General features: G+C 35.8%; 1 protein-coding gene across 2 annotated transcripts in view; it reads right to left on the bottom strand.

Annotated features, from left to right (window-relative positions):
• Positions 1-12,478: 12,478 nt before the first annotated feature.
• Positions 12,479-27,520, bottom strand: part of LOC126831048 (uncharacterized) — a 75,734-nt gene continuing 60,692 nt past the window's right edge. For both annotated transcript variants that reach the window (XM_050561652.2, XM_050561651.2), the window contains exon 3: positions 12,479-16,834. In XM_050561652.2, the coding sequence (XP_050417609.2) occupies positions 15,004-16,834 (1,831 nt within the window). In that variant the 3' untranslated portion in view covers positions 12,479-15,003. The remainder of the gene's footprint in view (positions 16,835-27,520) is intronic.

The raw sequence follows: 27,520 nt of genomic DNA, 5'->3' as shown, positions 1-27,520 counted from the left end.
TTGGAGACGATGTTGGCATCATACATTGTCAACACTAACATTGCCTTAACAGGAACCTGGCCAACCCCCTCCTGCAGAATTTCCAGGACCCGACCCTGGTTATACTCATGCTTATATGTTACTATGTTAAACATACATTATACAAGAGGTAAATCTGCCTATTGCGGGTCTTTCTTTAGGCCTGAAATGTTATCTAAATCAATAATTAGACATTTATTAACAAAACAATACCATAATCAACTCTCGATGGCATGGGATACTCGAGATTTTAACTAGATTAGAACGCTTCGCCATTCAAAAATTTAATTCAATAATGGGAAAGCGAGACTGGGTCTCGAATATACCAGTGCCCTACAGAAAGTTGAACTCGGCACGGCGAATGTGCATGCTTCAGTGGCTTGTCTCGGAGTGATTTCTGGCTAGTCAAGCAGTGAAAACAATACTCAACACTAGAATCTGAGTCTACAAATAGCCATCGCACGGGCAATTCTCTACACATCTATCAACTATTACAGTCGTAAAAAATCTATTGTTGACGATTCAGAATAGCAGTAATATTTAGCTTTTTGGTTATTACAGCAGTGTTATTTTTTAAATTGCTTTAGCATTAACTATACCGTTAGGAGCGGCATCATTTGGTTTAGTACAAATAATATCTCTGAAACACTCGGGTTAGGCAAGAACATGATACTAGCAGTAGTTTCATTTTACTTTTACAAGGTTCTTTAAACAATTCTTGAGTTGCTTAACGTGTGTGTTTCTAAATTTAATTTATTGTTCCAGCTTTCGGTTATGTTTCGTAAAAAGTAGTCTTGATTATCCCGGCCTGTCAATAAGATGTAGAATGGTCGGTAGACCGGTTAAGGGAGACTTATTTCAAAACAAGGGCACGTAACCTATTTTTTACTCACAAGCACCCGGATGTTATGGCCGACACTCGTAACCATTTACGTAATAATAAAACATTGATTTTACTCTTTTTTTTTAAATTGAAATACGGCGAATTTGTACTGTGTTTACTGTGGATGTAAACATTTTTTTATAAAAAAAAAGACGCTGATTGGCAACATTTTTGGGGGATCGATGATTATTTGTTTCATCATCATAATTTGTTTCTGCTGTTTCCCATCCGCACCGCTGATAAGGAGGAGCCAAGCCGGAAAATCCAGATGAACTTTCTCTGCCAACACGGCGATCGAACATGGGACAGCTTCAGGTTAGCGAGTCACCATTGCTGCTCCCATCTTAGGTATACGCTATATTGCATTTTCAACCGCATGTTTTATTCCCCGTCCGTATATTTAATTTACTAAATATCCCCCCCCCACCCAGCCCCATGTTTTATTGGTCATCCATATATTTGATTTTACATCGGTATATAATTATATCGATCAACTGATTCCTTTATTTTTGTCTTATTTCACACATTTAAAAGGACAATAACACTCTGGCTGGCTTGACAGCTCCAGAAAATAAAAAAAATAGCCTTATCTAAGTACTAGATGTGTTAGTGTCTTACCTGTTGTGTAAATTATCCATTAAATCCTATTTTACTTTTCCAGAGGGTTCAAAAATATTTTTAAATCCAAGTCACATTTGAAAGCTTTACGTCAGGCTTTTCAAATCATTTAGATGAATTTTTCCAATTTTTTTAAATTAGGTGTGTTAAGATGAAATTTGTATCAACAATTAATTGGAATATTGTAAAATAGTACAATTTGTTGACCAGAATAAAGATTGTGACATATTATTCAGTTACAATAAGAGTGGTATTGAGCCTTTAAACGTATTTTTATTTATCGAATTTGAATTTTATAGACAGTCCTTAAAAGTATGGTACTTTCGTATTTGTACTGCAAATAAAATGATGCCTTTTTTTAGGGCAAAGTTAAACTATTTTAAAAACTTGGTAACATTACCCTTCGAATAGACAAACACCGAAAACGGATGTCGAATTACACTTTGCCACCCGGATGCCGAATGTCCTAATTCAATGTTTAAAGCCTACATTAAAGATACATTATGGGAGATTAGATAAAGAGTTGGTAGTTCTCACTATATATTATATTCTCAGTTCTTTTTAAGGTTAATTGTAAAAAAAAAATTAAATAGCTTTTTTTTAAGGGGGGGGGGGGGGATATTGTTATTATTGAACACAATTTTATTATATTGGAATTAACTTTGTTGATTAATATTCCAAATGTCTCGGTGCTTTTTTTTCAATTTAAATAGGTATTTTTTATTTAATAATTGGGAATGGGGGTTGGGGGTATTTTTTCATTGTATAACACAATTTTATTAGTATTGGAATTAACTTTGTTTATTAACCTTCGAGATGTCTGTATTGGTATTAATTTGGCATTAATTTATTTTTTCATATCATTTATTTTTTCATATCATTTATTTTTCATTTATTTTTTCATATCATTTATTTTTTCATATCATTTATTGAATAAATAATAATTTAACAAACAAAATTATTATGTCATTTATCAATAATTACAGTTTAATTAGAACAAATGGAAGGGGTTGCATTCGAAAGGTTGCTATACTGGATATAAATTGGTAAAATACAACACAAGTTTTTGTTATACACACGTTTGTATGAAATAACACAAGTTTCAGAAATTTCAACACAAATAATGTGTAGATTTTCACACAAGTTTCAACAAAAGTTTTGTGTTGTTTCAACATTTAACACAAGTTTTGTGTTGTTTCAACATTTAACACAAGATTGTGTTGTTAAATAGAGACACATAACAAGTTTGTGTTGTTTCAACACAAGTTTTTTTTTCAGTGTAGTTTAAAGCTAGATAGTGTAAAGAGAATTTGCTGCAAATTTCAGTCAAATTGATCCACTCTGACCTTAGATATGAGGCTTAGCCTCGACCATCATTATTAAAGTCGGTGTGATGAAAAGACAACATGAATTTAATCATCAATGAGTGTTAAGCAGCAGATCGGATTCAAATCCAGTAAATATCGCAGGTTAGCGATAACATCGAGAGTTGATTATGGTCTGGTTAAGTTAATTAATGTCTAATTAATAATTTAGATAACATTTCAAGCCTAAAGGAAGACCTGCAATAGGCAGATATAGCTCTTGCATAGTGTATGTTTAATCCGCTTCCAAATGATAATAAATTTCATAATTGACCCACTGTTCCGTTGCATAATCATCAAATCTTTCTACTCGTGGAATGTTTATGTCTACAACTTTTAGAGCAAAGTACCAAAAATCCTCAATACCAAACGTTCTTATAGCTGGCAAAGCTGCTGTGTGGGGGTTCACATTGTCTTACAAAATGGATTGTCCCTGCAGAAAGTCTGGAGTCCACAACGTTGAGTAGCTTTCCAAATAGCTTGACGAAAGTGAAACACACACCCTTTATTATCAGATTTAAAAACTCTCGCGGCATTCTGTGCTGCTGTTTCAAAATATATACCAGCGGCTGCCAGGCAGGATACGCCCACATTTTCGAGAGATGGATAGAGAACAAGCTAACAAGAAAGTGATTTTTCCTACAATCAAGGGCCATAATTCAGGAAATTACAATTCGATATGCGCATATATCGAAAGGAACTGAGATCTTTGTGTTATAAACTTACATTTCAAGTTTCAACAAAATCGGATAAAAATTGTGACCTCTATAGGGTCCACAACCTTGATATACCATATTTTTACGCTATTTGAGAACGAACGGCGGCCATTTTGTCTGTCAATTTTGGGGCGATTTTCACAAAATTCAAACTCAACTGTCCTTAGGGTGGAACGGTAATATAATAATACGGTTTTTTAAATCGGATAAAAATTATGACCTCTAATAGGTTCACAAGCTAAAAACATGATTTTTCGTACAATCAGGGGCCATAATTCAGGAAGTTACGGTCCGATATGGGCAAATATTGAAAGGAACCGAGATCTTTGGGTTATAAACTTATATTTCAAGTTTCAACAAAATCGGATAAAACTTGTGACCTCTATAGGGCCCACAACCTTGATATACCATATTTTTACGCTATTTGAGAATGAACGGCGGCCATTTTGTCTGTCAATTTTGGGCCGATTTTCATGAAATTCAAACTCAGTCGTCCTTAGGGTGTAACGGTGATATAATAATACGTTTTTTTTAAATCGGATAAAAGTTATGACCTCTATAGGGTCCACAAGCTAAAAACGCAATTTTTCGTACAATCAGGGGCCATAATTCGAAAAAATTACGGTCCGATATGCGCGAATATCGAAAGGAACCTAGATCTTTGGGTTATAGACTTACATTTCAAGTTTCAACAAAATCGGATAAAAATTGTGACCTCTATAGGGTCCACAACCTTGATATACCATTTTCTTACGCTATTTGAGAACGAACGGCGGCCATTTGGTCTGTCAATTTTGGGCCGATTTTCACGAAATTCGAATTCAGTCGTCCCTAGGGTGTAACGGTGATATAATAATACGTTTTTTTAAATCGGGTAAAAATTATGACTTCTATAGGGTCCACAAGCTAAAAACGTGATTTTTCGTACAATCAGGGGTCATAAGTCAGGAAGTTACGATCCGATATGCACGAATATAGAAAGGAACCGACATCTTTGGGTTATAAACTTACATTTCAAGTTTCAACAAAATCGGATAAAAATCGTGACCCCTATAGGGTCCACAACCTTGATATACCATATTCTTACGCTATTTGGGAACGAATGGCGGCCATTTTGTCTGTCAATTTTGGGCCGATTTTCACGAAATTCGAACTCAGTCATCCTTAGGGTGTAACGGTGATATAATAGAACGGTTTTTTAAATCGGATAAAAATTATGACTTCTATAGGGTCCACAAGCTAAAAACGTGATTTTTCGTACAATCAGGGTCCATAATTCAGGAAGTTACGATCCGATATGCACGAATATAGAAAGGAACCGAGATCTTTGGGTTATAAACTTACATTTCAAGTTTCAACAAAATCGGATAAAAATTGTGACCCCTATAGGGTCCACAACCTTGATATACCATATTCTTACGCTATTTGGGAACGAATGGCGGCCATTTTGTCTGTCAATTTTTGGCCGATTTTCACGAAATTCGAACTCAGTCATCCTTAGGGTGTAACGGTGATATAATAGAACGGTTTTTTAAATCGGATAAAAATTATGACTTCTATAGGGTCCACAAGCTAAAAACGTGATTTTTCGTACAATCAGGGGCCATAATTCAGGAAGTTACTGTCCGATATGCACGAATATCGAAAGGAACCGAGATCTTTGGGTTATAAACTTACATTTCAAGTTTCAACAAAATCGGATAAAAATTGAGACCCCTATAGGGTCCACAACCTTGATATACCATATTCTTACGCTATTTGGGAACGAACGGCGGCCATTTTGTCTGTCAATTTTTGGCCGATTTTCCCAAATTCGAACTCAGTCATCCTTAGGGTGTAACGGTGATATAATAGAACGGGTTTTAAAATCGGATAAAAATTATGACTTCTATAGGGTTCACAAGCTTAAAACGTGATTTTTCGTACAATCAGGGGCCATAATTCAGGAAGTTACTGTCCGATATGCGCAAATATCGAAAGAAACTGAGATCTTTGGGTTATAAACTTACATTTCAAGTTTCAACAAAATCGGATAAAAATTGTGACCTCTATAGGGTCCACAAGCTAAAAACGTGATTTTTCGTACAAACAGGGGCCATAATCCATGAAGTTTCGATCCGATACATGCCAATATCGAAAGCAGCCGAGATCTTTTGGGGATAAACCTATATTTCAAGTTTCGTCGAAATCGGATAAGAATTGTGACCCGTAGAGAGTCCACAAACAATTGTGGACGGACGTCCGGACGGACAGGGGCGACGGCATAATACGTCCACATGAAAATGTGGGCGTATAAAAATGGTTGTGTTGGATTTAAGGTTCAAACCAATAATACGGGTACTGTCCAATAAATGGATTTTATTTAACGGGAGTTGTTTTCAAACACACAGATAAGTTTAGAGAGAGAGAGAGAGAGAAAGAGAGAGAGAGAGAGAGAGGGAGGGAGAGAGGAGAGAGAGAGAGAGAGAAATGGAGTTTAACCTCCACTCGACACAAACTAGGTCATTTCGGGACTAACATATGGTTTTAATTTTATTTCAATATTTCGCTTGCGCGTAGGGGTCTTTAGTAGTGGGAGGAAACCGGAGGACCCGGAGAAAACCCACGAGATTGGACAGGCGACCCTACTCCTTGTCACGATAAGTTTATAATAACCAGGGTTAGATTGTTGATAATCGAAGAAATCCGTTTAAAAGTTCAGGCAGTAAGTTATATGTTCTTGATATATACTTGGTATTAGTATGTCATGTTTTACCAAATCCTTCATGTAGTCAGGGCCCTTATTCACGAAAACTTAAACTAAGATACAATCGAAATTTTAAGAAATACTGCAATTCGATTGGCTGACCAGTAAAATCAATTTGCATATATCCAATGAAGTTGCAGTATTTCTTAAAATTTCGATTGTATCTTAGTTTAAGTTTTCGTGAATAAGGGCCCTGACTACATGAAGGATTTGGTAAAACATGACATACTAATACCACGCCAGTGGACTCAATGACAGACCTTATGATATGCTACCGATTCGGCTACCCAACCCCCTATAAGAGAGTATAAGATTACATTTATTTAAAGAAAGAAATTAAAAAAAATAAACAAATGCAATTATATAAATTTCCTCGTACACAACAATACCATACACCACTAGTATTAATGAAAAATGTATATAATAGTAATAATAGCATCATCATTTTTTAAAGTGTATTAATACTGGAGAACGGTTTCTAATGTGCTGTTCAGGTTCTTATATTCACAGAATACATGTATTTACACAGAGATCAGGTCTTGTGCCCATATACACTGTACAAAATTGAAAGATATATACCAACCAGTAAATAAAAGTACATATAAGATAAAAACAAACAGTAATTACCTAAGTAAAATGGTTCTAGTAAAATGAATTAGAAATGAAATGGTCTAATGGAGATGGGCATATACGCCATACAGTGTGCTATAAAGCAAATTTTGCCTGGGCTCAGCACTATGGCCTACGTTTATATCAAATTACAACTGCCAAGGGATCTTTTTACGTACACACCAATGTATACACAGGACCTCGACTTGACTGCTGTCATTGTGCTTTGTCAGCCCTCCGCCTGCACCACTGACAAGGGGAAACCGTCGGAAATGAATTAGAATAAAAAAGTAAAATAAAAACATATAGTAAGCATAAAGTGACAAAATATAATATGAAAATTTATTGACATGTACAGTACATTTAAGTAAAACATATTTAAAATATGTAATATTAAAAAAAACGCTTACAAAAATACATGTATACAGGTGTAGGCCTACTCACATAATTTCATCAATATCATCATCACTATTAAAATCAATGTCACGGTCACCATATGTTTGGCTGTCACTTTTATATTCGAACAATATACACAAAACCATACAAGAAAGTTTTCACTTGTAACAAGTACATCTATTACTGATCTATCTGTAAAAGTGTAATGCAGCTTGATTTACATTCACATTGAAAATTTTGTTTGGTGCTTGATCTCTAGTCACCCTAACCCTGTCATTTGTTCAATAGAGTTTAACAAGAGGGGTTTAAATTTCCACAGCTACAGTCAGGCAACCTGGGAGGAATGTGCCAGAATATGCCCCCTTTTTGACTTGTGATGCAAAGGCTAAAATAATACTTCATACATACTTTTTTCAAAAAAAGTAAGTGCACTTGTACCAACTCATCTATTTCGGTTCTAATTTTCTCCATAACATGGGGGTTGGATGGCCGAATTTTTAGCACGTGCGCACTGTATCATAAAGCCTGTCATTGAGTCAACAGGCTTGGTTTCGAATCCCCGGTTGTACGTGACAAGGAGTAGGGTCGCCTGTCCAACCTCGTGGGTTTTCTCTGGGTCCTCCCCTTTCCTCCCACTGTTAAAGACCCCTACGCGCAAGCGAATTATTGAAATAAAAAAATTAAACCATATGTTAGTCCCAAAATGACCTAATTTGTGTCGACTGGACGTTAAATCCCATTTCTCTCTCTCCATAACAACTTGTTGGGTATGAGTACTGCACATTGTATTTCACCTCAATAATGAAGACACAGTCTTAACCATAGTGGTCTTCTGTCTTTGACTGAATGGACTTCTCTATTGGTCTGAGTGGAGTAGTAGACCTTGGTCTGGGTTGTCATGCATTTGGGAGAATATCTTCATCAGCTTGCATTTGCAAGAAATATGATCCGATCCCCTTAAAAAAATTAACCAGACCTTTTTTTTTTTTTTTTTTTGCTGCTGCTGCTTGTTTCTAAACATCACTTTCTTCAACAATTTAGGAATCGTAATAATGGTTCATACAGTTTGGTAACGTGGAATGTGATAAGTAGGCCTTGTAGCCTCTACCATACCCCAGTCCAATGAGAGTTTTGTCTGCACATTCCTGACTGGAGTTCTGATTCAGCTTTGTCCAGCAAATCGGCATTTGTCTCCGGTACATTTCCATCTAATTTGATCCACTGGTTAGCACATACCTTAAATTTTTATCCAGCTTGTCGCAGTGAACGGTTTTAGCTCAGTGTTTTAACAAAATGTACTCGAGCTATGCAGTTTTACTTAAGCTATCCTCCCGCCATGTACCGTTATAACAAAACGTAAACAAAGAGCAGGTACCCTTTCACCACATGACCTGTTGAACTTTTCGTCGTGTATGTTTGATTGGCCAATTATGTCAAGTGATCTGTTTAAACCGAGTCACCGCGAAATTCAAATACCATTGCACATTGACAAGTAAGCCCATATTTAATTTACGTTTTCTATTAAACGTCAAAGAATTCATAAAAGAAAAGTTGTGTGACAATACAAAGTCATACTAGAACAATTAGTTGATGTAGTTTTTTTTCACCCGAAAATGGTCGGGACGGAGAAACAGAAGCAAGCTAGCTAGAAATTTCACACCACGGCCTAATCCTACATGGATGAAAGAACGTATCACCGGGACTGCACGTATTTAAGCCCAGGGCTTAAATACGGATTTTGCCTGTTTTCATCAGGTAACATTTTAGTCGAATTTAAGCCCAGGGCTTAAAAACGAAAAACTAGCAAAAACAATCAAAACATGTAGAATATTCAAAGTTTAATAAAGACAGCATTTTCATGATCTAAAAAAAAATGAAAATTGTCAAGTTTGGTTTTAACAATTAACTTGGCGTCATTAAGTTCTCAAAAATGTTATCTTATCCACGCAAACGGAATGCATGTGCACCACATCAAACATATCAACAAATATCCGTTAAGGGAGACCACTCTAATTCAATAATCTAATATACGCCCATGGGCTTAAAAACGTTTTTTTTGCACGTTATTAAGCCCATGCATAACGGGTGGGCTTAAATACGTGCAGTCCCGGCAACTATGTAACTTTACATTATCTGGTTGTGTTCATAATAATAATAATATTCTTATTCCAATCTTCATCAGAAGATACATGAATATATAAAATACATAATAACATACAGTCGAACATGACAATCAATCTTTTAAACATTTACCTACAGCCATTTACACTTAATTTATCGTGAATTAAAGCTTATTTACTAAAGTGATTTAATATAACTGATATAAATTTACATAATTTGATTAAGTTTGTGCCTTTAACATTAAATAAATCTTTCATTTTATAGGTTGAGGGTGATCTGTTATAGAAACGAGTTAAATATAAAGCCCTGTCCTTGAGAAAAAAAGAACATTTGAATATGTAGTGAAATTTGTCACCAACTTCATTTTTATTACATAATGTACAGATTCTATTTTCTTTAGATATGTTTATAAAAGAGCCAGTTTCTATTGGTAGCAAATGACTCCTGCAACGAAATCGCGTCAAACTAACGCGGTATTTCCTAGGCAGGCTTCCGAGGTATTCTTCAAATATAAGACAATCTTTAAATATTCTGTAGTTAAGACATTTGCTTCGGGTCCGATGGTGGTAAGAACATCATTCTTGGTATACAGAGTAGCTAGGCATGCTTTTATTGAACATTTCCAATGGATGGCATTTGGTCTACTGGACTTTATTTGGTATATGTAGACATTGTGTAGTAAATGTTGTCAACATTGTGGGTTTATATATTATTCACGAATATACGTTAAACAAACCGTTGATAAGAAAAGCACATGTAATAAATTTATATTATCCAGCTTTTAAGGATACATTATGGAATATTAGATGAAGAGCTATAAGGGTGTTTTTTTATCAGTAAAGTAACCAGGAAAATAAATCTAGATAATAGTGTATTCAAAATAACCTATGCCTCGTCACCCTGTTATCTAATACGTCAACTTCTTGTCAGAATGTTTTATATCAAACCTATCCAAATAAAGCTAATAATACTACGCCGAGGGCTATACACCAATTTTTGTTTATTCAACTTCTCTACTTCAGAGAGTGCAGTAAAGATAGATTATGGGAAATTAGATAAAGATTTGTCTGTTCTCCCTATAACAGTTAAAAAATAGATAACGTAAATAGAAAATGATGAAGATTTCAGTCAAATCGCTTCACTCTGAACCGAGATATTTGCTTTTGAATTTAAAACCTAACCTCGATCATCATTACTAAGGTCGGTACGATTAAAAAAAACATAAGTCTCTCTTATCCAGGAGTGGATTCCAATCCAGTGAAAATCCAACACATAAGATGACAACGGGAGTTGATTATGGTCTGGTTAAGTTAATCAATGTCTAATAAATAGTTTATATAACATTTCAGGCCAGAAGAAAGGCCTGCAATAGGCAGATTTATCTCTGGTATAATGCATGTTTAACATATATTATTTTGAATTTTATCTTGACCATAGGCTATTTAAATTTAAGTAAAACTTGAATTGGGCGCATGAAGGTTTTATAGGCCTGTGTTTCAAAATGAAATAAAACTAAGTCGGGAGGATACGATTGACAAGGAACCGAGGTATCCCCCATCTTGGAATTGTGACATGGTATCAAATATCGAGTTTTGGTCCGAACTCAACCGACATTAGGATGTAACGGTGAAATATTTAAACTTTTTTGTTTTTGTTTTTTAAATCGGATAAAAATGTGACCTTTAGAGGAAACACAAGCTGAAAACGCGACTTTTGGTACATTCAGTGGCCATAACCCACTTAACAATATGATGTTAAATTTACGTAAAAATGGTCAGTCAGTTTACCATCATTTTGCTCATCATTTTAACAATAACTTTGCGTCAGGAAATGACGTTAATCGAACGTAAAGTTTACGTCATTTTTGCGTTATATTTACGTCATTTTCTGGCGCAAATCTAACGTAAAGTTTACGTCATTTTGACACTAATCTAACGTAACGTTAATGTCATTTATGACGTAAATCTAACGTAAATTTTGCGTTAAGTTTACGTCAATTACGTTTGATTTACGTCATGACATAAACTTTACGTTAGATTTGCGCCAGAAAATGACGTAAATATAACGTAAAAATGAGGTAAACTTTACATTAGATTAATGTCATTTCCTGAAGTAAAATTATCGTTAAAATAATGAGCAAAATGATAATAAACTTACCGACCATTTTTGCGTAAATATAACTCTAACTTTTGACGTTAGTCTAACATTTAAACAATAATCAAAATGACGATTTTTAATGTAAATCGAAGCCATAGTGACTCAATAAGTACGAATTGGCTTGCTAATCTGGAGGTCCCATGCTTGACCACTGCGTTGGCCGATAAAGTTCATCGGGATTTTCTGGCAGGTTTCCCCTGTCAGTCCTGGCAAGGGACAATTATGTATAGTCATTCAGATGAAACGAAAAACCCAAGTTACATGTACGTACCGTGTACACATTGGGTGCACATAAAAGAACCCTTAATAGTTGGAATTTGAAATTTCCCTCAATATGTCTGTCTTCATTAGCTCAGTTAAAAACCCATTTCATTTCAATGTAAACCTAACATTAAATAAACTTCACCTTTTTTGAAAATCTTTAAAGCGGAAATTGCAAATGTTTAAGTTATATTTTTAAAATTTATTAAAATAAAGCCTGAAAATAGATGGTATCCATAAACAGTCCTACCTTGTAAAAGAATAATCCTATTAATCCTATAATTCACGATTGCCAGCTGAGAAATTGGCAAAAAATATCATTTTCCTCTTCATTTTCAAACGTTTGAAAAAAGCCACTCCATGGTGGAGAATAGAAAACAAGGGAGGAAATTGGGAGGTAATTGTGTTATTATTTCCTGTGTAAATGAGTTTTAAGTGTGAGAATGACACCTATGATCGTATAATTGTGAGTTGACAACCTATTGAGCAAAAATCATAGAAAATTTGAAATTCTCGCTTTAATGAGCATAGCCTTTTCAAATCCCTTCGCAAACTTATATAATTACAACAAACACTGTCAATATACTTTTAAATTTTATTTAAAAATATATATTTAAGAATTAACAGCACTCAAACATCCTGAAATAGTGATAATTGAGAAACGGTTTAACAAAAAGTCTTTATAACACTTATAAAAATTAAGATTCATTTTCTTTGACTTCTTAAATAACAAGAATACTAGCACTGTGATAAAGAAGCCATATACATAAATTAAAATAGTATTATCAATAAAACAAAGTTTCAAACATAGACTGAATATTAGCACAATAAAGGACCCCCAACCCCAAATCGAAATATGACTATAAAAAAAGAATCTATAACATAAACAGTATATAGTATACAAATATAATAGACCTAATCACACTCAAGCACTGCCGTAACGAAAGCAAATTTCTGTTCCAAATTATGACTGGTCAATAGTCCGATTAACAACCAATGCCTAACTGCGTAACAATGTAATTCGGGTTGAAACATAGCTCCACATTGTTTACATAACGTTACGTCATGACTTACGAAATATTTACGCACGATTAGCCAGTGCTAAGCAGAAAAACTATTTGCATGACACACGAGCCTATCAACGGTTACAATATAAACAATACGCATGCGCTAACTATTCGCCCCCTCCCCGCCTTATTTCGTTCACAGGCAAACATAAGACAATGGTTGAAATTTGCAAAGTATGAACCTTCAAGGGTCTTTAGCAGTGGGGGGAAACCGGAGGACCCGGAGAAAACCCACGAGGTTAGACAGGCGACCCTACTCCTTGTCACGTACAACCGGGGAATCGAAACCCCGCCAGCGCGCATGTGCTTACCATTTGGCCATCCAACCCCCCTAAAGTCACAGAATGTTGAATATCGATGGGATTCGACCTCTAATGGCCACATTGCTTCACACCAAATTTGCAGAAAATGTCAAACGTCAATAGCTCCAGCTTATATCCGACACAGTGGAAGAACTTAGGAAAGGAAAATCACGGAACGTTGATAGGGTTCACTCTCTTATGAGCACAATGCTTCCCATCAAATTTGAAAAAGCTCCATTACAAACTACAACCTCAATCGCGTTCAAAAGGTTTGGGAAATGAGGGCATAGGTACAAATGTCGGGCAATGCTGAATATCTATAGGGTTCATCCTCTCAAAACCGTGGCATCTTTCACGTTCACACGTTAATTGTTGATGGACGGGTGTAAAGGGTAGATAAATTAAACATATATTTATTGTTTGTGTACATGCTGTACAGATCAACCGTCACCCACCCCACTCCAACTGGCAACTGTTGTCCAGCGTGTCCATGGGTGAAGACGACCCTGGCTGTACACACTATTTGAACATTGTTTAATGTTCACCAGACCGAATCTTTTTAGCATCGAATAAGGCTGTTAAAAAGAAATACAGTTTTCTCTGTAAACTATACTCTTCAAAAAAAGTAGGTGATATTGAAATGCAAATACCTAGGCAGGTTGTGATATGATAAATAGTCATTGACACTTGACATGCTCTGAGGGTATGTTCACAGATGATACACGTGGGAGGGGTTCATTGTCAAATTTGACACTTCAAAGAAGGGTTGATGAAAACTGCCGTTTGCTGGTTTATCCTATCCATGTTTGCTTTCCTATCGGTTCTTGCATAATATTTACTGTTTAGCGTATCTTTGTTTTAGTGTGTTACGTTTAATTTGACCGGGGGAAGTGTTCGTCGACGTCAGCGTCAACCGACAACACTGCAAGAATTGGCCGTGGCATTGCAATGGGAGTGGGTCAGATTGACCCAAATCGTGATTGGACGGTTGATTAGAAGCATGGCACGACGAATTGCTGAATGTCTGAGGATTGGTGGAGCAATTACTCATTATTAAGACAAAAATCAAAAAGGTCCATTTTCACTTTTGACAGTGTATCTCTTTGCGAGTGAAATGGGGCCGTCAGATAAGTCACCCATATGAACTGTTTATGTTCATGTGTAGGCAATTGGCCTGTTATTCACATACACTGGTTACCTCTAATAAAAACAGCAGTGCACTTCCGCAGTTTTGTATTGTTTCTGAATATCCCCTACTATTTTTTTAAGAGTATATACAGAATCCAATTTGGGCTAAATCTCTCATGTTGTGCCCAGAATTACCCCCCCCCCCCCCGACACTCATTACATTATATTAAAAATAAATACTGAAAGTTACGGCTTAGAACATATATTTTAATCAATATTCAACAAGCAGGGGAATTGTAGCCTAAAGTTAGACTCATCTAATCTAACCAAAATCATTTAGTAGAAAAATTAAACAAATCCAGCTAAGGCCATTTGAAATTTACATTAACGACACTTTAAAAAGTTACTGCACAAACGAGGTCAGTGAAACATTGTAAATAACCCCTAATTTACAAATTTTGCGATCCCATTTCATGGGTATTTCTTTTCCATTTCCTGGGATAGCACGCTTGAAAACAATTCCCATTTCATGGGCTGGCACACATTAAACTGTTTTCTAATATTCCAAGTTGAACTTGGGTATTTATGTAATTCCATAATTAAACAATTGACAATATTCACTTTGTTAAGTTTCTTTCAGAAAATAAATACGGTACATATTGCGTACAGAAAAACTCTTTTCCGGTCCGTTTTTTTAACTCGGGTCCAAATTTAAAAGGATGTAAAAAGAAAATTGAAGGTTTAAAAAATGAATATGTTCTGCTCTTTTGTGCCCCAGTCCACAGATAAGCGCCTGGTAACTTAAACACATTTTCTTCTGGTTGCATACCGAACACAATACTATGTACAGCTATTTCTAAAAATATAGAATGGTTAGAAAATAACTCTAAATAGAATAAGGCATCATCTTTCAAAATTTTAGGAATATAGACAATATCGGAACCTCCATAAGGCACACCGTCATCGCAGCCCGTATTTCGAATGAAATTATGTTTAAATCTTTCATAACGCTCACTATAGTTTGTTTCGAGGACGTTTAACAAACGTTTCATTGCCTCTCGGCCATAAAATGCATCCCAATGAACCCATCCCGGTTTCTTCATACTAAGACGCGCATAATTTCCTTTGGGTAGCCACATTTTATTTTTGGGATATGATTGTATCCGCCATGGATTGATTAATACGTCATCACCTATGAGGAGATAACCCTCAACGTCATAGTTCATCCGCATCACTTTTTCCATACACCGATAAAAATAAGCTCCATTCAGCATGTATTTATGCCCGAGCTCAATAAACGTGACGTTAAATCCAAACTCAGCAGACTTATTCCGGAACTGGTCAATATGAGAACCACAATAAACTATTTTTGAAAACGAATAACTGTATGTTTTGTGAAGTGAGGGGATGTTGCCATAATGAGGAAAATTAAATATGACCAATAATAAAATATTTTCTGATTTTTGACTTGGTTTGACTGACTTTGTCATGTTTGGACAAATTGTAGACATGGCGGTCACGTGTTCGGGAAGAGTCAATGTCCTTTTGGGTCGAGTGTATATAACCCTGCTTTCGTTTAAACTTAACTCTGTTTTACTTCCGTCCACTATAACTTTCCATTCAACGCGTGGTGGTTCCCTGTAACCATGAGAAGATAGGTCCTCCAGCCACGCTTCTACCAAAGCGGTATTTTGTGAATCAAAGAAACCAAATGTCTTGTTTCGAGCTAAATCTTTTGTAATTTGGATCATGCACTCAAAGAAGGAACACGATGAAGCGCACCTCCATTTCAGAAGAAAATTTAAAAGTAAACGTTTTTCTTTTCGGGCGATTGATGCCTGTTGGGCAGAAGCCAACACAGGACTTCTGGATTCGATAATGGCACTAGGAGAATAAAATCCAACAGTTCCACCTATTTCCCACAAAAGTCGTTGATTGATGAGATTTCTACAGACGTCGCTAAGGTGCATCGGGCTGGTTTGTGGTGTGAAGAGGGCCCATAGTGCTTCATGTGTATAGAGAGTATTTTTGATAGAAAAATAGGAAAAAACACCAGGAGATAAAAAGACAGGTGGCGCTCTGTTGGTGAGGTTTACTGGCTTGGCGATCCCAGGATCACTATACACAACCATACCATGTTTTATCAACGGATGAACTTGTCGTAAACGATATGAGCAACTCTGATCTGTATAAAAATGTATATGAGGCTTAAAATAAGCACTTTTAAAATAGACCAGTCCATATTCTCTCCAACTCTTTTCTGTACGATGTGTTGGGTTTTGCAATTGTATACTATTTAAATTTACGCCAGGGCCAATTTCGTAAATTTGCAGTGCGCCATTAGCGATCGCATACAGATAACAGAGAATCCTCCAATCGCCAAGATTCCTTGATTCATTTTCGGAACTTTGTAATTCTGTTACATTACCACGACGCTCAAAACCATTTCTGGAAAAGTAAAACAAATATTGTTATGGATATTATATAAATACCAGATAATAATATTACAGAGGGAAACTGAAATGAAATGAAATGGAGTTTAACGTCTTACTGTTCTGCTCCTAACCTGGGCTAATGAAGACGGGCATACGCCATACAGTGTGCTATGTGGGAAATTTTGCCCGGACAGCGGCACTACGGCCTACTCTTATATCGAATACCAACTGCCAAGGGATCTTTTACGTGCACGCCAATGTGTACACGGGACCTCGGTTTTTCGTCCCATCCGAACGACTAGACAGCTTCCCTTGTCAGCCCCTCCGTCCTGCATCACTGACAAGGGAGAACCACGCCGGAAAATCTGGATGAACTTTCTCGGCCAATGCAGGGATCGAACAACCGACCTCCAGGCTAGCGAGCTAGCGTCTTACCCACTTAGCCACGTGATCCCCACAGAGGGAAACCAATCCAAACTAGGTCAGTGTGGGTTTTAACTATGACAAGTAGCAAAAATAAACAGTGTGAGCTATGTTTTATAAATTGTTGATACCAATTGGAGTAAAATACAGATCTATATTTCGTTTCGTTTTTTTTATACTTTCGATGGCCTACACTACATGAAGATTGGTCTCGGTCACCCAAAACCTCCTGGGACCGTTGTCAATATTTGACGAAATGTTCCATTGCCTATGCGTAACCGGGAGTTTGGTTTTTAATGTGATTGATTATCCAGTATCTTATTCATTCAAAGGCGCCATTTTGGGTCCCAACTATGACGCCACAAAAACGTCATGGCGTCATACAACTTTACTTAACATTACAAAACGTTTTATTTACTTCTTGCAGTATTATATAGGTGGGAAGGGATACGATTTTATCTTAAACAAAGTGCATCAGTGCAGTTTGGTTCAATGATATGTCAGACAAAATCATACTCAAAATCTGTCGAATTCGGCCATGACAAAATGACGTAATCAACATAATTCAATATGGCGGTTTCAAGAATTTTCGGAGAGCGATATCTCGTAATCAGTGTGTTTTAGTGGTGGAAGGGTAAATAATTTCTTTTTAAATTCCCCAAACACAGAGCGAGTATCCAAGCGACATGTGCCGAAAAGTCGAATTTGACAAACATCAATTAAAAAAACGTATTTTTCATATGATGCCGTGCATTTCTTTCAAAATGGACTGCCAAATTTGGTAATATAATGCGATTAAAAAAACAACAACATAGATATGGTAATAAAAGGCCAACGATAATCTCGTGAGATATGACTTTTGCTATGTCTTTTATATGGTTTTCTATGTCCGAATTTAAAGATAAATTTCTTAAATCAAATATGGCAGCAACACAAATTGGCAGATGTTAATTTAATCTCCGGATTGCATACTGATCTCAAAAATGAATCCATGATGGCAGAAGTTCAAAATGACCTGAAAAATTTAATTCAAAATTGCAGAATTTGGTAATATATCTTATATATATGTTTTGGAGTTGTTGGTTCAACACTGATCTCAAAAATACATTTCTAGAATTCTGATTGACAGGCCAGGATAATCAAGACTACTTTTTTACGAAACATGACAGAAAGCTAGAACAAGAAATTGAATTTACAAATAACGCCCGGTGGGCGACACAATAATTGTTTTAAGAACCTTGTAAAAGTAAAATGAAACTACTGCTAGTATCATTTTCCTGCCCAACCCGCGTTATTCAGAGATATTATTTGTACTAAACCAAAAGATGGCACTCCTCACGGTCTAGTTAATGATAAAGCAATTTAAAAAATAAAACGAGCGTAATTTCTAAAGCTGCAGTAATAACAAAAAAGCTAAATATTACTGCTATTCAGAATCGTCAACAATAGATTTTTTACGCCTGTAATAGTTATTACAAGTCACAAAGAGAGTCCGAGACTCGTCTGAAATCAATTAGAGTTACATCACTGAAGCGTGCACATTCAACGTGTCGAGTACAACTTTTAGTACAGAAAAGTTTCGGCCACGGGGCACCCTACCATGATGTATCCTGCAGGTCGTATTGAGTCCTCAAACAGCTTTCTGTTATGTAAAAAGGTAGTCTTGATTATCCCGGCCTGTCAATCAGGCGTAGAATGGTCGGTAGACTAATTTCAAATCAGGTGCCCGGATGTTATAGCCGACACTCGTAACCATCTTTCAGTGTATTATTTATGGATGGTTAAATGGTCATAGCTTATTAAGTACAACATGACCGTTTATTTAGTGACTATAAATGTGCGAAATTGATTTAACGCTTGGTGTATATATAAATATTGTGGTGTAATTGTCGAGATATTTGGAGATATTTATTTATGGTGGGTCACCCTACATCTATGTTGCATATACATAACCTTTCAGTTGAATAATATATCATTTGTTATGTTCATACGTATTTGTCAACATCAAAGTGAGCTTGTTCCATTAACCTATTCAGATTTATTCAGGTAAACTTGGTACTAAACTTTCATTTTTCCGATATAACTGGCGATAATCTCGTAAGATTTGACTTTTACTTTGTCTTTTAAATGGATTTCGATGTCTTTGAATTAAAGGTAACCGTCGAGTGCAGAAGTCGTGAAACACGCCATCGGTGGATTTATTGGGGCCTGTCTGTCCCATAAAATTGATGAAAATTACAAGCCGGAAAACGCGTTTTCTTGCTACGTAGTTCAGGACGTGAATAAAGCAACCTGAAAGTGGTCCATTATAATGAAGACATCTGAACTCCCGTATTAACAAATCAGTCACAACCCCTGAAATGCCCTTTTTTGGGGTCCAGACGTGCTTGAGATGATACTTAACAAAAGAACATGCATAAAAATAAAAAATAATGACTTTGGAATTTTTAACTTTGGAAAATATGAAGCAATATACCATTCAGCACTGCGCAGCTACAGGGTAAACAACTTAACATGGGAAATCACGAAGTCTCACAGAGATTGTAAATACTGCATTACAATTTCCCTGAAACTGCTTTTGGTTTTCTGCAATTTTTTATAATGAATACAAATTGCTATCATTTGTATTACCTCTTAATTCACCCCTTGAAACTTTGTGCCAGGAAGCATAAAGATGCACTGACAATTAAAGATTGAACATTTTTACTAATTTTTACAGTAAAATAATTTGTTATAAATTTTATTCAATATTTATTCACACTCAACACATTGTTTAATCTTAGATTGTACACTAATAGTCCACTATTGAATGTGGAAAGGTCCAGCTGAATGATTGATTGGAAAATATGATGTGTTTCAAATGGTACTCCATAGAAATGAATTTGCCCCACAAAAATTATATCTAGGTAACAAATTCTATATCAGACCCTCAAAATGATTATTATTCTATCATAAATGAATAATAATCTATCGAAAATTTAGAAACAAACCTTTTTGCTAACATTTACCAACACTTGACAACGGCAGCCATGATAGCTTAGATTTTGACAGTTCTGTTTTCATCAATTTACAGAACGGTCCATATGAATAATGTTGACAGTTCTTGCAAATGAAACGCAATAGTCTATAATATTACGATTTACCACCTGATGTAAGGATAATTGTGATAGTATAAGTCAAAAAAGTATTTACTGCATTTTTATTTACCTTTCTGTGTCGAACTACCGCTCAAAGGAAGTGTTGCTCGCATCAATGAGTTCATGCATGACTTATTTTTTTAATATTATCAAATCCCGTAAATGACACCTCATTTGTAGTTTGATATGAATTTATCGTATTCCGCAGTTGTTTAAATTAAAAAAAATAAAAATTTGTATTTAAAATTAACCCTTTGCTCATTGATATTAGCATAAGGTCAAGGACATACCAGATATTCGGACACGAAAGCTACCTACGAAACATTGTTTACATTTATACAACGGCGAAATGTGTTATTACTAAAGGGAATACGACATAATTGTATGCATGGTGAGGTAAATAAAACCTTTGCGTATCTATACAAAGTTCCGCTAAGCGTTGTCAGTTTATCGATTATTCGCATCACTCGTCTAAAGATATGAAGGGTCATTTTCAAGATTGTAAAAAAAAAATGGCGGATCCGAAATCCGTGGTAGCAAGGCGTGGAAATATCACACTACGTGGAAATAGGAAAGCAACTCGAAAAGCTAAGACTCGACTACTGTACTACATAGATCAGAGTATAAATAGGGAGATAATAGCTGTCCCCAAGTTTTATTGTTTTGTCTGTAGGCGTAACCGCGATTGTGCAAGAAAGTGATGGAACTGAAATTTTCGTACGTGATAACACGCGAATGTATGAATTAGGGGTATTGACAGTGAAATAGTGTATTGTGAGTAGTAGAGTTTATTTTGGACGTTTGTATCCAAGCGCCACTATTCTGTGTTGGGAAATAATATCTTCAGTCTTGTTGATGTTGAGACTACTATGCAACAAGATGGTGTCACTTTACCTTTTCCTTGAAGGGTTTTCCCCCACAAAATATTATCTTAATTTTGTTTTTCGCTTTACCAGCCTGCACAAAAAATCCGATTTTTAAAAGCGTATGCAAGTTAACTATCTTTAATAGCGCTTTTATCTGGTGTATCTTTTATTTTTGGGTAAGACGCTAGCTCGCTAGCCTGGAGGTCGGGTGTTCGATCCCTGCATTGGCCGAGAAAGTTCATCTAGATTTTCCGGCGTGGTTCTCCCTTGTCAGTGATGCAGGACGGAGGGGCTGACAAGGAAAGCTGTCTAGTCGTTCGGATGGGACGAAAAACCGAGGTTCCGTGTACACATTGGCGTGCACGTAAAAGATCCCTTGGCAGTTGGAATTCGATATAAGAGTAGGCCGTAGTGCCGCTGTCCGGGCAAAATTTCCCTCATAGCACACTGTATGGCGTATGCCCGTCTTCATTAGCCCAGGTTAGGAGCAGAACAGTAGGACGTTCAACTCCATTTCATTTCATTTCATCTTTTATTATGAATTCAATTTAGATTAGATCTATAGGATGTGCGTTTCTAGTTGTATAATAATAATAATAGTATATTTTATCTCTGAATAGACTCTTTGTGGAAATGTACGACATATTTATCCACACCCTGTCCTCGAGACAGCCAACTGTGATACAACAATATAACGGGGTATATAAATAGATAGTGAATAGGTTCGGTTACTTGGGACCCAAGATGACTTCTTTGTACACTTGACGTCATATGGATTTTCTGGCTTCACAGTAAAGTTGTCGTAAATTTATCTGTATACGGCAAGAAGTTTTGATGAACTGGAGACGGCATGACGTAATTTTACCATTATGACGATTGAAGCCAAAACATTAAAAAATAATTGGTTGTGTGGAGTTAACATAAAACTTATTTTGTTTTAAAACGTGAATAACGTAATACCTTGTTATCCCAGAGTGAATTTGTTTTACACAGTGAAAAGTAACACATATTATATAAATAATAAAATTATTAAGTTATAATAAATTTATAAGTTCAGCCTATAGAAAGTTAAGCCTATAGAATTAAAAATATCATCTCAAACAGACTGATTAGCTCATATAAAGCAGATTGTATAGAATTATGAAAATTAAATTTGATTTAAGGTTGTTCTTGGTCCGATTTTATTTACCCTCTATACGTCACCATTAGGTGATATTGTCAGAAAATATGGTCTCAGCTTTCATTTATACTCATTTATATATTTCATTTACACCAAATTGTCCATCTTTTTTTAATTTATCAAAATTGCAACTTGGGAACTGTATTAGTGAAATTAGAAAATGGATGTCAAAAAACTTTCTAAAACCGAATATTTGTTATTAGGCTCAAGGCATCAATTAAGTAAATTTGCACATAACCCCCCAGTTGTAATTGGTAATAGTGATATATTTTCATGTTATTCTGCTCGTAATATTGGCGCAATCTTTGATAGGTTTATGCTTATGGGAGCTCAAGTAAATAATATTTGTAAATTGTGCTATTTTGATATCAGAAATATAGGTAAAATACGTAAATTTGTAACTGTAGAGGCCACTAAGTCACTTGTTAATTCTCTGGTCACTTCTCGATTAGATAACTCGAATTCACCTTTAGTTGGTTTACCTTTAAAGCTTATAGATAAATTACAAAAAGTACAGAATACTGCAGCTAGACTTGTTACTTTAACTAAAAAATGTGCCCACATAACTCCTGTTTTATATAATTTACACTGGTTACCTGTTAAATATCGAATTGATTTTAAGATTGTATTACTTGCTTTTAAATGTTGAAATAATTTAGCCCCTGTTTACCTCTCAGATCTTTAGAACTTTATACACCTGGCCGAACATTACGTTATCAAGCACATGTTTTATGGAATAATCTACCATTTAGTTTAAGATGTTGTACATCTCTATATTTTTTTTAAAAAAAACAACTTAAAACACATTTTTTAATCAGGCTTTTAACTGACTCTGTATACAATCGTTAACGTGTCAAAAATCTTGTTGTTTATGTATGATTTACATTGTCACTTTGTAAAGTGCCCCTGGACATGTTATATGAAATATCGCACTATAAATATGCTGTAATAATAAATACTACTACAAATAAAATACCGTGTTATTAGAATATTATGGAAGAGAAGTTATATCAGGGGCTTCATTAGAGGTGAACTGGGTAGATAGGTAGGGTAGGTGGTGTTTGCAAAAACAAAAGAAACTGGAAATGGTTGATAACAATCGAATCCGGTGAGATTCCCGGCTAGGGTATAGGGATTGGTGTGGCTATGTGCCCTCTGTTCCGAAAAAGCGCCCTCTCAATGTACGTACATGCACCATTGATTAATCCTCCATGTTCGTTGGCTTTAGTCCTCAGTTGGACAGGAAACCAGTTAACGACTTATTGCATGGCTCGTAACCAATTTCCTCTGATTTCGATTTTAAAAAGTTTGTAGTTTGCAACCATTTATGATCATAATTCTGCATTTATCCCCGGATTAAAATTGTCAGGGGCGACTGGGTAGCTCTATGCCCTCCGACCAACTGGTATGGTACGCCGTGGCTCGGATATACGTCAAATCCATTCTAGCATGTGCCCCCCCCCCCTTCGCCCAAAAGTGCCCTAAATTTGGTCTGTCTACCCTCGGAAGCCCCAGCACGCTTGTGGGCTTTATTATTTATTAGTGATAATGGAGAATTTATATGACGTTTCACGCATTGCAAATTAAAGCTTATTTAAGAAGAATATTACATTACATTTGTTTCAATTAAAAACTGAGTGCGATTCTTGCGCTTCATGAACCCTCTGCAAACTATTATGTGAAAGTTGAATCTTAAATACGAATACTCGTCCAAAAATAGTTCAATTTCACCAATATATGCTGTATTCTATAAACAAGACAGTCGGCGGATATGTTTGGGGTGTTAATTCAGTCCGTGAATACAGCAAACTGAAGGTGCTCAAATATAGCCTGAATTATATGGCTTTGCGATGCGCATCTGAGCTAAATCAGTTCCCTTTACAGAAATTTACGTCTCGAAAAACAAATAAATCAAATAAATGAGACACGAAAATATGGCCCCCATAAAACAGAGTGACTACTCATAGAATGGTGCCCGACAGTGTTTATTATATTGATTTTAAATAATTTATTCATTCATCAATTTAAAGCCCGAAAACTGTCGCATAATGCCGATTGGTCAAAAGGTAATTGGATTTCGGGCCTTTTTTTTTTATCGTGTCTAGAAGGCAAAGGGATTTTTTTTTTTTTTTTCCACAAAAAATATTACATTTCTTATTTTATTTTTCACATTGTCAGTCTTCCAGGAACAGTCAGGCATATTGTCAAAATAATTAGAGCGACGCGGTTTTGAGTTTACCAATATGACGTCGATGACTTCACCAAATTGACGTCCTACGTCACTCCTTTTCTGACGGTAAGCGTTTTTTCCCATTCACTGGAGCCAGGTGTTATGACGTCATATGTGGATTGTGGGTTAGGATAAGGGTGAAGGTAAGGGATGTGGCCTGCAGATTTCGTCAGAGTCTCGAGATGTAGACAGGGCTAGCCCTAACCCTAACCCTGGGCCAAGCCTAACCCTTATCCTAACCCACAATCCACATATGACGCCATAACACCTGGCTCCAGTGGATGGAAAAAAACGCTTACCTTTTCTGACTTGCATGTAGTGGGCAGCCATGTTTTGACGTTGTGTTACTAAAAATAGACGGGTATCCCTAATGATGGCGTTCAGCGTTAAAATGAGTAAGCTAGAAAATTTGTTAAGCTTTTCTTTAATGTCTAAGATTGCTCTAGCCAAATTAAACGTTGATCGTGCGACATCTTATTGTTATCTTAATTAACTCAAACAAAGCGACACTTTAAAATCAGCTCTTATAATAAGATACAATCGTAGGCCTACCGGCTATGGCAAATCGCTCATATTTCATTTGATTTATTGCCGTATTTCTTTTCTTTTTAAATTCCCTAAAGGGACAATAACACTCTTGCTGGCTTGAAAGCTCCAGAAAATAAATAATATCTCTATCTAAGTACTAGATGTTTAAGTGTCCTACCTGTTGTGTAAATTAACCATGACATCCTATTTTACTTATCCAGAGGGTTCGAAAATATTTTTAAATCGAAGTTTCATTTGAAAATGTTTACGTTAGACGTTTCAAACCATTATGTTGAATTTTTCAAAATTTTTAAATAAGGTGTGTTAAGATGAAATTTGTATCATCAATTAATTGAAATATTCTAAATAGTACAATTTGTTGACCAGAATAAAGATTGGGACATATTATTCAGTTACAACAAGAGTGGTATTGAGCGAAATGTGCCGAAAGATCGAATTTGACAAACATCAATTAAAAAAATGTATTTTTTATATGGTGTCGGCGTTTCTTTCATAATGGCTGCCAAATTTGGTATTATTATTATTATTATTATTATTACAGTGCGCTCTTTATAGTGCGCCCTTTCATATAACATGTTCAGGGGCATTTTACAAAGTGACAATGTAATCATAAATAAACAACACGATTATGGACATGTTAACGGTTGTATACAGCAGAGTCAGTTAAAAGCCTGATTAAATAAATGTGTTTTAAGTTGTTTTATAGAAGAATATAGAGATGTACAACATCTTAAACTAAATGGTAGATTATTCCATAATACAGGTGTTTGATAACTAAAAGGGTGCTGACCATAAGAGACTACTTGGACATTTTTGAACTTTTAAAGTAGTTTGTCTGATGTACGTAATGTTCGGCCATTATATCGTGGTTATGTATGCGAAATGTGCGGAAAAATCGAACTTGACAAACATCAATTAAAGAAATGTATTTTTCATATGGTGCCGAGATTTTTTTTAAAATGGCTGCATAATTTGGTAATATAATGTAATTTAACAAAAAACACAGAAATTTGGCAATACAAGGGCATCTCGTAAGATACGTAAGATATGACTTTTGCTATGTCTTTTATATGGTTTTCGGTAAACGCGCTTTAAATATCTGGATACGATAGACTTAGTGTAGAAAAGTCAAGGTACATTATATCATTGGCAATAATAAAGATCCATTTTTTTAATTGAAGTTTGTCAAATTCGATTTTTCCACACATTTCGCTTGCATAACCACTCTGTGTTTGATGAATTTAAAACGAAATTATTTATCCCCCCCACCACCACCACTGAAAGACACTGATTACGAGATATCGCTCTCCGATAATTCCTGAAGAACGCTAAATTGAATTCTGTTAATGGTGTCATTTTTGGCTGATTTTGAGTATCATTTCGTCTGACATATTTATCATTGAATCAAACTGCATTGGTTATACCAAGAAAAAACATAAAACGTTTTCTTAAGTAAAGCTATATGACGCCATGACGTCATAGATTTTATGGCGTCATAGTTGAGACCCAAAATGGCGCCTGTAAATGAGTTGTCGTAACTTTCCCAAACAGGGCTTTGGTCGGGATACCCTTTGGTCGTAACGTCATTGTGACATCATTATCAAATTTTATTGTAACTGCGCTCGGAAAACTGTTGGAAACCACGAACCGCTGTACATCTATAGCCATCTAATAAAAGCCGATAAGAATAGTCTACCCACTTGGAATATGAAAACCAAAATATATAAAATCGGCATCTTAATATTTATTTATTTCCAGAATATAGAAATATCAATGAAATAGAACACATCCGATGTTTCCATGGCCAGCTTATTAAACTCAGGTTTCTCTTGAGGACCCCCGAGGTTGAGTTTGCGTTCTTGCATATATTGTTTATATGAGTTTCCCAATTTAAGTCCTTTAAGATGGTCAATCCAAGATATGGGTTTGTGACTACTTGTAGTATGGTGTGATCGAGGTGGTAGAAGAATGAAGGCTTCTGTCGAATGCCGAGTATGTAACATTTCTTGCCATTAAATTTCATGCCCCAGAAACGTGCCCTGTTTTCTAGCTCGTTCAGGTCGCTTTGGTGTAGGTTGTGGTCATTTCTAGACTTGATTTCTCGGTAGAGTAAACAATCAATTGGCGAAAAGGCGGTCTCTAGACTTCACAGTGTCCGGTAACGGGCCCAGGACTGTTCCTTGTGGAACGCCGGATATTCATCTGTCTGTAGTTCAGGAATGAGGATAGCCAAGCCAACAGAGGACCATAGTTTTCTGGAGGAGTTTGTTGTATGGGATCGTGTCAAGGGCACGAGAAAAATTTAGTATAGCAA

Source organism: Patella vulgata, chromosome 8, assembly GCF_932274485.2.
Source record: "Patella vulgata chromosome 8, xgPatVulg1.2, whole genome shotgun sequence".
Lineage (NCBI taxonomy): Eukaryota > Metazoa > Mollusca > Gastropoda > Patellidae > Patella > Patella vulgata.
The sequence above is the reverse complement of the archived record's forward strand: the minus strand, read 5'-3'. Positions and strand labels throughout refer to the sequence as shown.